Source organism: Camelus dromedarius, chromosome 23, assembly GCF_036321535.1.
Source record: "Camelus dromedarius isolate mCamDro1 chromosome 23, mCamDro1.pat, whole genome shotgun sequence".
NCBI classification, from domain to species: Eukaryota; Metazoa; Chordata; class Mammalia; order Artiodactyla; family Camelidae; genus Camelus; species Camelus dromedarius.
This window is the reverse complement of record NC_087458.1, coordinates 5,526,170-5,539,697: the sequence shown is the minus strand read 5'-3', so window position 1 is coordinate 5,539,697 and position 13,528 is coordinate 5,526,170. Positions and strand designations below refer to the sequence as shown.

Genomic DNA, 13,528 nt, shown 5'->3' with positions numbered 1-13,528 from the left:
AAAGCTAGAAGTCAAGCTCTCCAAGATGATACAACTGCAGATGGAAAAATATTCCTTGATTACTGCTCAGCTTTTATCAGACTGTGACTCAAGTGAAAAATCATCTCTGATACTTGGGAGTTGCTTCGTAGTGTTATTTGAACTGATACAGAAATTAGTTCCTTGGGGCGGGGTGCTACTGTAACAAATCTTAAATACACAGGATTGGCTTAGGTGTCTGGAGGTGGTTGTCAAAAAAAAAAAAAAAACCTGAAATTGGAAATTTTAAATGTGGAAATTCAATGGCAAAATTTTGCTATAACAGTAATTTGGGAGGCAGACCAAATGTTGGTTATTTGTTGTATTCAACAGGGTATTTCAATAGACATATGTTCAAGAAGTAACTGGTTTGCAGGCCAGAAGTGAAACAAAATTGAGAAAGAAAAATATAGCCCAGAAATTCAAAACCTCCCCAATTAGAAAACTCCCCACTTGTAAACCCCAAAGAGCAAGGCATGAGATTTGACATGGTTTTGAACGACATTGGCAGTGGAGCCATCCATGCCTTGGCCTTTCTCTGAGGGAAATTTTTGTATTATTAATGCTATCTCTTTAATTATGAGAGGTATGCAAATTTCCTACTTATTCATGAACCCATTCCCATAATTTCCGAATGGGGATTTATACATTTCATCTGTGTTATCTAATTCGTTACTGTACAGAGTTGATGTTCACAGTATTCACTTATAATCCTTTTCAGTTTCTGTAAAGAGAGCAGTGATATCTCCTCTTCTTTGCTGATTTCAATGATTCGAGTCTTCTTTCTTTTTGTCTCGGTCAGTCTAGCTATAGGGTTGTCAGTTTTGCTGAGCTTTTCCAAGAACCAACTCTTGTTATTTGTATTCCTTCATTTGTTTTTCTATTTTTCAATTTGTTTATTTCTGCTCTAATGTATAATATATCCATTTTTCTCCTTGCTTTTCTTTGTCTTAAACGTCAATAAGTTTATTGATTTTAAATCTTTGATTTTGGGTGGGGTGGAGCAAGGAATCATGTCTTTATTAGGAAAGTCAGCAGATTGAGAAGATGGGAGACTAATGTCCTGAAGACCCATCCTCTCATCTCTTTTGATATAGATGTTTCCAGCCATGACTTTCTTTCTATGCTCTGCATTGCCTGTATCTCATAAGTTTTTGGATGTAGTGTTTTCATTTTCATTCCTCCCACAGTGTTTTCTAATTTTACTCGTTATTGCTTCTTTGAGCGACTGGTTATTTAGGAATGTGCTGTCAAACTCACAGAAACAGAGAGTAGAATGGTGGTTAGTAGGGGCTGAGGGCTGGGGCAAAGATGGAGATGCTGGTCAAAAGTGTACAAGCCTTCGGTTACAAGATGAATAAGCCCTGGGGACCTAACGTACAGCGCAGTGACTCTGGTGAATAACACTGTGTTGTGCGCTTGAAACACACTAAGAGAGCAAAACACAAGCATCATCACCACACACTACATGGTAACGATGTGAGGTGACTGATGCATTAATTAACCCGATTGTGGTCATCATTTCAAAAAGTATCCATATGTCAAACCATCACATTATACACCTTAAATATGCACAATTTTATTTGTCAGTTATACCTCAATAAAGCTGGAGGGGAAGAGATGAAAGAGAATAACCATCATACAAAAGAGTGACAGGGTTTGAGAATCTCTGTATGTCTTCTCCTCCTTGCATTTACTAGCTTCTGGTACTATACTCTGAGAGAGTCGCTTACCCGTTATTCTCTGTGTCCTTTGTATCCATCCCACAGAGGTTATTTCTTTTTAGTTACCTAGACTGACCACACTAAACTGATTAATGTGGAAAAGTGGGGAAATAAATCAGGAAAATTGTTTCTATTCTTGAAAACTCAGTAAGTCTTTTTAGTGTTGGTACTTAGTTTATTGAGTCATCAACTTCCCCCAAACTTATGAGGCACCTGATATATTTCATTTATGTGCTAGTAACCACAGGTCCTTTCCCAGAAGTAATTTTCAGGACTGATTTATTTTGATGTCTTTCCCTCTTAACAAAATAGTGATACCTTCAGGACTCAGGCACCATAGGTGGAATGACTACAACTTCTGTCTCTTTTCTATGTTATTACAGTCAACTGAAAGTGGACTTAAAGTTCAAAACCACTCAAAATAACATCCCTTGCTCTTTGGGGTTTGCAAGTGGTGAGTTTTCTAACCCAGTAAGGTTTTGAATTTCTAGGCTATATATTTTCTTTTTTTTTTTTTTTTTAACATTTTTTATTGGTTTATAATCATTTTATGATGTTGTGTCAAATTCCAGTGTTCAGCACAATTTTTCAGTTATTCATGGACATATACACACTCATTGTCACATTTTTTCTCTGTGAGTTATCATAACATTTTGTGTATATTTCCCTGTGCTATACAGTGTAGTCTATTCTACAATTTTGAAATCCCAGTCTATCCCTTCCCACCCTCCACCCCCCTGGTAACCACAAGTCTGTATTCTCTGTCTGTGAGTCTATTTCTGTCCTGTATTTACGCTTTGTTTTTGTTTGTTTGTTTGTTTTTGTTTTTGTTTTTTAGATTCCACATATGAGCGATCTCATATGGTATTTTTCTTTCTCTTTCTGGCTTACTTCACTTAGAATGACATTCTCCAGGAGCATCCATGTTGCTGCAAATGGCATTATGTTGTTGGTTTTTATGGCTGAGTAGTATTCCATTGTATAAATATACCACTTCTTCTTTATCCAGTCACCTGTTGATGGACATTTAGGCTGTTTCCATGTTTTGGCTATTATAAATAGTGCTGCTATGAACATTGGGGTGCAGGTGTCATCCTGAAGTAGATTTCCTTCTGGATACAAGCCCAGGAGTGGGATTCCTGGGTCATATGGTAAGTCTATTCCTAGTCTTTTGAGGAATCTCCACACTGTTTTCCATAGTGGCTGCACCAAACTGCATTCCCACCAGCAGTGTAGGTGGGTTCCCCTTTCTCCACAGCCTCTCCAGCATTTGTCATTTGTGGATTTTTGAATGACGGCCATTCTGACTGTTGTGAGGTGATACCTCATTGTAGTTTTGATTTGCATTTCTCTGATAATTAGTGATATGGAGCATTTTTTCATGTGTTTTTTGATCATTTGTATGTCTTCCTTGGAGAATTGCTTGTTTAGGTCTTCTGCCCATTTTTGGATTGGGTTGTTTATTTTTTTCTTATTGAGTCGTATGAGCTGCTTATATATTCTGGAGATCAAGCCTTTGTCGGTTTCACTTGCAAAAATTTTCTCCCATTCCGTAGGTTTTCTTCTTGTTTTATTTCTGGTTTCCTTTGCTGTGCAGAAGCTTGTAAGTTTCATTAGGTCCCATTTGTTTATTCTTGCTTTTATTTCTTCTAGGAGAAAATTTTTTAAATGTATGCCAGATAATGTTTTGCCTATGTTTTCCTCTAGGAGGTTTATTGTATCTTGTCTTATGTTTAAGTCTTTAATCCATTTTGAGTTGATTTTTGTATATGGTGTAAGGGAGTGTTCTAGCTTCATTGTTTTACATGCTGCTGTCCAGTTTTCCCAACACCATTTGCTGAAGAGACTGTCTTTATTCCAATGTATATTCTTGCCTCCTTTGTCAAAGATGAGTTGACCAAAAGTTTGTGGGTTCATTTCTGGGCTCTCTATTCTGTTCCATTGGTCTATATGTCTGTTTTGGTACCAATACCATGCTGTCTTGATGACTGTAGCTCTATAGTATTGTCTGAAGTCTGGGAGAGTTATTCCTCCAGCCTCTTTCTTTCTCTTCAGTAATGCTTTGGCAATTCTAGGTCTTTGATGGTTCCATATGAATTTTATTATGATTTTTTCTAGTTCTGTGAAATATGTCCTGGGTAATTGGATAGGGATTGCATTAAATCTGTAGATTGCCTTGGGCAGTGTGACCATTTTAACAATATTGATTCTTCCAATCCAAGAGCATGGAATATCTTTCCATTTTTTAAATTCTTCTTTAATTTCCTTCATCAATGGTTTATAGTTTTCTGTGTATAATTCTTTCACCTCCTTGGTTAGATTTATTCCCAGATATTTTATTACTTTGGGTGCTATTTTAAAGGGGATTGTTTCTTTACTTTCTTCTTCTGTTGATTTATCGTTAGTGTAAAGAAATGCAACTGATTTTTGAATGTTAATTTTGTAACCTGCTACCTTGCTGAATTCTTCAATCAGCTCTAGTAGCTTTTGTGTGGACCTTTTAGGGTTTTCTATATATAGTAACATGTCATCAGCATATAATGACACTTTTACCTCTTCTTTCCCAATTTGGATCCCTTTTATTTCTTTCTCTTGCCTGACTGCTGTGGCTAGAACTTCCAGGACTATGTTGAATAGGAGTGGTGATAGTGGGCATCCTTGTTTTGTCCCAGATTTTAGTGGGAAGCTTTTGAGTTTTTCACCATTGAGTACTATGCTGGCTGTAGGTTTGTCATATATAGCTTTTATTATGTTGAGATATGTTCCCTCTATACCCACTTTGGCGAGAGTTTTTATCATAAATGGGTGTTGAATAGGCTATATATTTTCTCCTCATTTTTTTTTCATTTATGGCCTGCAAATCAGAAAATTATTTCCAGAATATATGTCTATTGAAATACTCTGTTGAACACAACAAACAGCCAACATTTGGTCTTCCTCCCAAATTTCCATTAGAGCAAATGTTTTGTCATTGAAAAACATGTATTACCATGCTTACGATTTCCAGTATCAGTTTTTTCCAACCACTTCAAGACTCCTAAGCCAATGCTGCATATTTAAGATTTGTTCAGTAGCACCTCCCCTTGAGGAACTAATTTCTATATCCGGGCAAATAGCTCCAGCCACAGTAAAAGGCTCCCGAATACCAGTGCTTGTTTTCACACATGTCACAGTCTGATAAAAGCTGAGCAGTAATGGAGGAGTCATTTTCCACCTGCAGTTCTATCACTTTGGAATCCTTTACTCCTAGCTTTGGGAGTGAAGAATGCGGAAAGAAAAAGATCCTCTTAATTTTAAGTGGGTTAAGTGTAGTATGATTTAACATGAAGACTTTGTTGTTTTTTGAAATAATCTTATATTTTTGGGTGTGTGCGTTTGTGTGCTTGTGTGTGTGTATGTGTGTGTCTGTGCGGGATCTGAATTAACTATTTTGTTTGTGGCCACCTGGGACCACAAGATAGACCTAAAGGACACATCCCTCTTTAAGCAGCTTACTTGACTGGCAGGTTAAGCACTTAGAAAACAAGCCACAGAGCAACAGTAAGTTTGCGAATCTGCATAAACACTGTAAACCCCAGTGCTCTTCATATGAGGCCAAAACAAACGAGAGAGTAACTTCAGAGGTGGAAAAATAAAATAAGACTGATTTAAGAAGAGCAGGTGGTTCACATGGAGAGGAGGCAGCACTTTGCCTTGTAAGGACCCATTTTATTTCCCTTCTTACTATCCACGTTTTAAGAACAACTGCAATTTTATGCAGCGTATTCCACTAATTCCCAAAAGCTCTTCATCTAAAACGTCACATTAAGAACTAGGTTAATTAGAAAAGAAAAAGAAGAAAGAGATATGAAAAGGTCATAGAGTTTAAGAATCGTCTTCTTTCCTATACGGTTATGTGTGAGCCAGGTTCCTGCCGGAGCAGCCATGGTGGTAGCGGTGACGGGGGTGAGGGTGGAGACAGTGATGGTCTGCTGTCTCACCAAGTGCCAATTTTGTGTGCGGCATCGTGCCAACTACCTTACACACATTCATTTAATTTTTTTTCCTAGGACAATTTTTCAATGTAATACAGTTTTCGCCATTGCCATGAAGGGCTGAAATCCTGAGGAGGTAAATTATTTCTTCCTCTAATCAATCAGACAGTAATGAAGGAAAACAACATGGATTTAAAATTACATAGAAATAATCTTTGACATGATTCAAAATTCAGATAACACTGATCGTGAGAGCCTGAAACTTGGGATCAAAGAAAAATAGAAATAAAGCAAAATGACGATATGACATTGCTCAATGCAGGTCTTAAAAGAAGGAACCATTCATTCCACCGCAGAGAAGAGCTGTGCTTTATTCAGGAAGTGGAGGATAAGGAACAACGGCCCAGGGGACGCAGGGACACAGGAGGCAGCCGGGACCCTCTGCCGGCGCCCGGGAGGGAGCCGCCGCTCTTGCTCCTGCAGCGCTGTGACGCCCTCTCGGCTGCCTCCCGGGGGGGGGGGGGCGGCAGGACAGCAGGCCCCGGAGGGACGCCTCCGTCCGTCAGGCATCACCACGGGCATATTCCAGGGGAAGGGTGGAGAAGCTGCTTCTGTATCCACGATGGGCCTTGAAGGGAAGACGAAGGTGGAGCTGCGGAAGGACCCGGATGGGCCGGTCGGCCTTCTCCTTTCCTGATCCCGTGAGTGCTGAAGCCGCTACTTGCTCTTGGGTGGGCACTTCTGCTGGCAGGGCTGGGGCGGCGGCACCGGGGGGCACTTCTGCTGGCAGGGCTGGGGCGGGCGGGGCTCAGGGCACTTAGGTGGCGGGCAGGGCTCTGGGCACTTAGGTGGCGGGCAGGGCTCTGGGCACTTAGGTGGCGGGCACACAGGAGGTGGCTGGCAGGGCTGCTTGCACTGCTGCTGTTGGTAAGACATCTTTCTGGAGTCTTCCAATCTGAAAGAAATTATACGACAGTGTTCACCAGAAGGAACTGCTACGGAGAGCAAAGCTAAGGCTCATCAGCACCCCGAGGTAGTTCCTCTCGACTCTCTAAGACTCTCCTTGAATCTCTTCAATCCCTTTTAGTGAATTTCTGGCTTTTCCCTCTTTAGCAAATTGTTTCACCTGCCCAGAGAAAACATTCTCTTTTCTCACACAATTTTTCCAAAGAAAATACCTCTGTGTGAAAGAATGTTAAGCAATATTATTTGTATGAAACAAAATCTTCAAGAAAGGCCATCACAAGTTCTGAAATCCTGGGCAAGCCACAGGCAGTTCCTGTCATCCTTGTCTCTCCTGAGGTCCCACCAGGCTGACTCACACACAGAGCAAAGGGCCAGCAGGACGAATACACGGGCCTCACACCTTCTACAGCATAAGCCTTTGAAATCACAGCAGAGGGGTATTAAATAGAAGAAAAATACTTTGGGTTTTTTTCTCACCTCTTCATCATGTCAAAGATTTCCTACTAACTTCTTTTTTCCATAAAGGAAGTTGAACTCTGTACCAGAATCCCAGTCATAGCACTGTGCCCAGATTCCAGTTTTCCATCAACCAAGTAGCAGCAAACCCATGATCATGACCTTGGACCCACCAAATTTGCTGTCTTCAGATCGAACTCAACATTTAGGAGCACAAGAACACAGCTGAACTTAAGAGTCAGACTCACCAGTTTCTCCAAAGTCGACGGGGACTGGAGCACCAGGAGGATGGCAGCTGTGGCGCAGAGGACCTTTTTATTGGGGCTTGCTGCCCCGCCCAGGGGGAAGTGGAGCTGACTAAAGCTGGCCTGGTCCAGTAATTTCCCAACCAAAATGCAAATCCATCCACACCTGGCTTGACTGGGATTCTGAAAACAGGAAATGCCCTGCTCCAGGATCTCCCCACTGGATTAAGTTCTCCTGACTCACAGAGTCCTACCTTAGCCCTCAGTTTCAGTGACTTACGGCAGTGGGAGAATTGGGGTGGGGGCTGTTATAAGTGGTGGTCAAAGTCTCTCTTTCTTGATTAAGAACGATGACTGATGTTCTCACCTTCCTTGAATTGCCTACCTGCCCTGGTCCACGTGAGCTGATTGCCATTTTGTTGTACAGAATGGGTTGAAAAGAGCCTGGCTACCTGGTGACACCTTTCTCTTTATCGCGGATCCTTCTTATAATGCATTTCCCCTTGATCGGTGGCTTGCTAACCCAAGTCTGCTTTCTTCTTCTAAAATGGACTGAGGGAAATTTTCAGGTCTTCTCACCTGCCTTTCCATCATGATACTTAGAAACATTCTGTAAAACGGTGACCTCTAGGGCCGTCCTTTCACTGCTTTGCTCCTTCAAGTAAAGTAGATCCTTGTGGCCTTTATAAATCTGCTCCACCTCAGGCCAAGGGGCTCCATAGGAGCACAGCCTCACCTAGTGTAATTCCAGTGTTCTGGGAGCTCAAACATAGACCTGTAACGGAAAGTAAGCTTCTTGTTCACAACTCCCCAACATGACAAACTCCCTGCTCCTGCATAATTTCTCCCAACTGACTTCTTTCTATTCCTTCACCTTTTAAGAAATGTCAAGTTAAGATTGTTCAAATTTTCTGTCTTCCTGCACTTTTCAAATTATTGAGAAATCCAGTCTAAATAGCAATACCATTCAAACAATTTTCTAGGTATTTAATATTCATAAATTACTTAAAAACATTTTGACATAGAATCTAATGGTAAATTCAAGAGAAAGCTAAAAGTACTTAATTATTAATTCAGCCTTTGGAGTTAATTACCATTCATTTACAACATCTTAAACATTAATAATAATTTTTAATAATTTTAATTTATATTCAGGATTTTCCGTAATGGTCACAGAGGAATATAAGTCAAATAAACCTCTTTCTTATTTCACTTTCTTCATAAAATTTGTGGGTGTGCTGGCAGGAAGTTTTGATGGTTAACATGTGGGTCAACTTGACCGGCACATGTTGCCCAGATATTTGGTCAAACATTATTCTCGGGATTTATCTAAGGATGTTTTGGATGAGGTTAATATTGAAATCAGTAGACTGAGTAAAGGAGGTTGCTTTCTGTAAGGTGGATACACATCATCCTATCAGTTGAAGGCCTGGGTAGAACAAAAGGCTGGCCTTCCCCTTGGAAGAAATAATTGCCCTGCATGATGGCTTCCCAGCAGGATTTTAGCTCTGCAGATTTTGGACTTGCCAGCATTCACATTCTCTCTGTCTCTGTCTCTCTCTGTCTCTGTTTCTGTCTCTCTCTATGTATATATAATTTAAACATTTCATCTACCATTTCATGCCCATGATTGCTTATGGGCAATTAAATTAAAAATGGCAAAAGTTAGTATCAGGTGAATTTAAAGTAAAAAATATTAAGATTACATGATACAGGTGATGAGCAATTATGACAAATATAATGGGCCTTTTTGCAATAACTAAAGTTCAGGAAACAATGCCCTAGTATGTTCTCCAACCCTGGAGAAAGATTTTATTTCTGCCTTTTCAGAGATTCACCTTGCAAAATTTCTTCTACAGTTCCTCCATTCAGCCCTTGACCTGACCTATCCTCTTTTCTCTACTGTCCCCTTGGGCACTGAAGCTTTTCTTCATGGGCCCTGTCTGGTTTAGGAATAAAGCTAAAATGCTGGCTTTATGTGACTGTGGAACGTGGGGACACACTTTTAATGGAATCTGGATGTTGCATCTCATCTGACCCCAACACTCCCCTAAACTGCAGTTATGTGCTTGAAATTCCTTTATCAGGAAGTAAATCCTTTTTATTCATAAGTAAAAACCAGGTTTAAATTGCATGAAACCAAAAATAAATGTAAGATATCATTTAAGACTCACAGCATCACACATAAGTGATTGTGAGTAGTTTGGGGGAGGGGAGAGAGGATCAGAGCACTGAAGTTCTGGAATCTCGGTGAAAGATGAAGTTAGGGCTGATCTTATATATTTACTATCTTCTACTCTTTCCAAACATGCTTCGGTCTTTAAAAGACAGTAATTTTTAAAATTTATTTTCATGTTTATTCTCCATCTTCTCCTTCAGCTCCCACAATCTGCCATGTCGTCCTCTCACTCCCCAGTCTATATCTCTTAACTGTGCAGTTTGATTCATTGACATGATGCCAATACATTGAGTGACTAAGCCTTTCATATCTTGTCAAAGTCTTCGTGCAGCCAGTAGGGCTGATTAACTGTTATAAATTAAACCTTTAAAGTGATGTTATTAAAGCCTCCTCCCTTGTCTTGGCCCAATAATCAGGAAGCTTTCAAGATTGTGGTTTCATAAATGGGAAAGGAAGAGGAAGAGGAAAATGAGACGAGGAAGAGGAAGAGGGGACACTCAAAACCTCTGGAACAGTCACCAGCTCTGCTCCAGAGATGGAAGGATTACAGTGTCAACCTAGCATCACATTCTGCCAGTTAGACAAGCGGGGTTCCCAGCACTGTCATTGCCGCTGTCAGTAAGGAAGGGCTTTAGACCAGGATTACCACTTGCCTTGACCATCCCGGAACAGCCATCACTACAGCACCTCAGACCAGGTGTCTAAAGCAGTGTCATCACAAATGGCCCCTATAGACTATTTCAGTTGCCATTGTGTACTAATTATTTGAGTACGGTTAGAACACATGTTTTGTACCCAGTACGTGAGGACCCATATGGTAGTTATGGGGTTAGACAAGTAGCAGTCACACCTAGACGTGGTATCTCCTGAGTATTCCATGAGGACTTGCATAGGCGCTCTCCTCTCAAGGCGGGACCACTCCTCAGCGTAATTTAGATCCACCATGATATGCCTATGTCTTTAATCCCATCAAACCCATCATCTTTTCCTATTCTGTTTATTTGCTTTGCATCCATAACAAAAAAGATGATATTTATACTGCTACATGTTGTCCATTACAACTGAACATAATAGTCCAACATAACTGAAATCTCTAAGCATTCAGTCATCAAGATTTATAGTTATGTAGTGATCAGTCTGCAGGGAATTATATGCTACATTGTTAGATGGCCCCATAGGAGTAGTTCCTGGTAATTCCACCCCCAATAATATCTTTGGCAGTACGTGTATCCTGGAAAACAAGCGTCAGAAAACACTGGCACATTACTACAGTTCTGCTCGGTCGTTAATAATTGGTACAGCTCACCATCATACTGTGTAGTCAAAATATCTTCCAGATGATGCCACTCAGGTTTTAAAAATTCTGTTTAATTTTATAAAGTTCCAAAAGCAGGGGTAGTCTCAGCTAACACATGGTCGCACCCTCTCGAGCATCTGGTATAATTGCTAAGAGAAAATCACCTGTTTTTTTTTTTTTTTTGGTCTGAGCCTCTCTCAAGGAAGCAAGGTAATGTTGGATTTTCCTCTTTGCATAATATATTTATTCAGTCTTCTGTCCTCTGCTACTATTTCTCCTTCTGTCCTTCTGCCACTGATTTGAACCTAAACTTTTTCGCCTTTGGAAAGGGATATTAAGTTCAGCTGCTGTGCTGGTCCAGATTGCCAAGAGCAATACCAGTCTGGCAAGTGCCTTCCCCTCAGCCCATTCTCATTCACTCAGGGCAAGGTTACCTAGGTACAGGACGAGAGAACTAGTTCAAACAGCAGACAATGCAGCTGCACTCACTGTCAACCCCAGTTTTGCCAGATGGGTAGAGGCACAATCCATCTAAGACACTGGACAAAATATCTCTCCTGCAACAAACAATAGCTGTGAGTAGTCAGGCCAGAAGGATGCTGCTGCTTCCGGCAACTGTTACAGAACCCTGTACAACTCTGAATTTGGCCTTGGATAACATTACAAATGAAATGTCCCTTAATTCCTGGAACTCATTTGTGAAGCTTCAGCCCTAATGGAAAGTGACATCCAAATGGCCAGTGTTCGGGTAGAATGCCCAAGGAGGAACTTTATGAAAGGCTGGAGAAGTGGCTCAGCAGACAAGGTAGCATGCCACAATCAGCACCCTTCCTAAAGCTTTGGAAGCACCAGGAGAAAGAAACACAAAGGAGACAACTGGGCCCTAACTTATAGCCTCGGGCGTGTGTATGTATCAAGAACGCGGGTCAGGGAGCCTTGACTAAGTGCGTCAAAATAGAAGCGTCACTTCAGGACACTAGGACCCCTCTGATGATCACTGCTCTTTGTGGTTAGAAGTGGGAAGGCTAGGAAGGACTTGAGTAGAAGTGTTAATTATATGAGGCCCATGGGTCAAATCATGAGTGTGTGCCTGTTTACAATGGATATGTCTCCTTGTGTGCGGGTGTCTCTATGTGTTGGGTATCTGTAAGGTAAAAATGAGAGAATAAAACCAGAATAACGGGTTCAAGTATGTAGGAGTGATGTTTTCGCGTTTTTTTTTTTTTTTTTTTTTTTGATGTTGTTGTTGAATAACAGGAGCCTTGGGGACAGGGTTCTCAGGATGAGAGGTGGCTTGGAGCAGGCATAACTGAGTCCAGGGCCAGAGAAGAGCCCTGCTCCAGGCATGGCTGCCCAAAGTGACAGGCTCTGGCCTCTACTGCACAACAGCTGCTGGCGTTCCAGGGGAGGCCCTAGATGCAATCACACCCTGATGGAAGCACAGGGTACCAGCAGGAGACAGAGGACATCTACACCAACTTCTCTCTGTCTCCAGGTCCCACTCATGAAGGGATAGCAGGGAATGGGGCACAGTCACCCAATGACACAAACAGCCAGGAGTGTGCTTAACAGTGTTTTAGTAGTGGCAGAAAAGGAGACATACATTTCTTTCCATCCAGGTTCCCCCTTCAGATGAACCCTGAGCAACTGAGGACCAGCAAAGCTGCTAAGGTCTTCTGCATAATTCAGAGCTCAGAGGTCTCTTCAGAGTGTGTAAGGAAAACCTTATAGCACATATTTTTAGGATGCAGGTAAGAGAGAGGCTGTGACTGAGGGTGAGAAAATACTGAAGACAAGGTCTACACAATGAAGACACAGAATCAGAAGGGAAGAAGGTATTCGGCATCTGGCGGGGGCTCCTGAAGAGCAAGGATGTGGACCACGTTACTTCTGGCCGGTCTTCTTCTGGGTTGTGTCTGGAATGACTGGTGGGGGGCATGGCTCTGCTACATCGGGTTTTCCAGGCTGAGGAACCGTGGGGTAGACTGGCTTAGGATTTTTGGTGTCATATGGCTCAACTATGGTGAGATGGCTTGGCTCTGGAACCTTGGTGCTGCCCGGCTGTGGAGCTTTGGGGCGGCATGGCTCCTCGGTTATGGGGACAAATGGTTCTTGAGGAGGAGGCGGCTGGCAGGGCTGCTTCACCTGCTGCTCCTGAGGCTGAGGGGGTGGGTTGCAGGGCTGCTTCTGCTGGTAGGAACTCATGCTTCCAAGGAGGCTGGACCTGGAGACAGAAAAGCTGACTCAGTGTTTTGGTAAAACAAGGAGGAAGCCAAGTCTAATGACAAATGTCTTGTTTCATGCACCTTCAGAAATAAGAGCTTCTCTTCTCTTTATTTTTGTTTCCCTGAATTTGAGATCAAAGGAAACTTGGGGGGTTCCTGTCCACTTTCAAGAGGAGGAGCGGCACGCTGCCTTATTCTGCTCCAGGGGCGGGGAGCCTCTCTCCCTGTGCTTCCTCTCCTCCTGGTGACTCTGAAGACCTACATTAGCAACATCACGCCAGGCTGCTAGGATTGGTCCAAGTCCCAGGTTTTCAATCATTTGAAAGGGGGATCAGGTTCAAAGCCTGGAGTCTACCCTCTGATGTCCACCATGCAGAGTGCCTCAGCTCCCGCAGGAAAACCCCTGAGCCCATGTGCTTCCACCTAAGAGCCTCTGTTCACATC

General features: G+C 42.0%; 1 protein-coding gene across 1 annotated transcript; it reads right to left on the bottom strand.

Moving 5' to 3' along the window:
- Positions 1 to 12,743: 12,743 nt before the first annotated feature.
- LOC105093916 (cornifin) lies at positions 12,744 to 13,064 on the bottom strand. Its single transcript, XM_031436762.1, has one exon. The coding sequence runs from the start codon at positions 13,062 to 13,064 to the stop codon at positions 12,744 to 12,746; it is 321 nt and encodes a 106-aa protein (XP_031292622.1).
- Positions 13,065 to 13,528: the final 464 nt, after the last annotated feature.

Excerpts from the sequence above, each read along its gene's own strand:
- LOC105093916 (XM_031436762.1), bottom strand. The coding sequence starts at position 13,064 with ATGAGTTCCTACCAGCAGAAGCAGCCCTGCAACCCACCCCCTCAGCCT.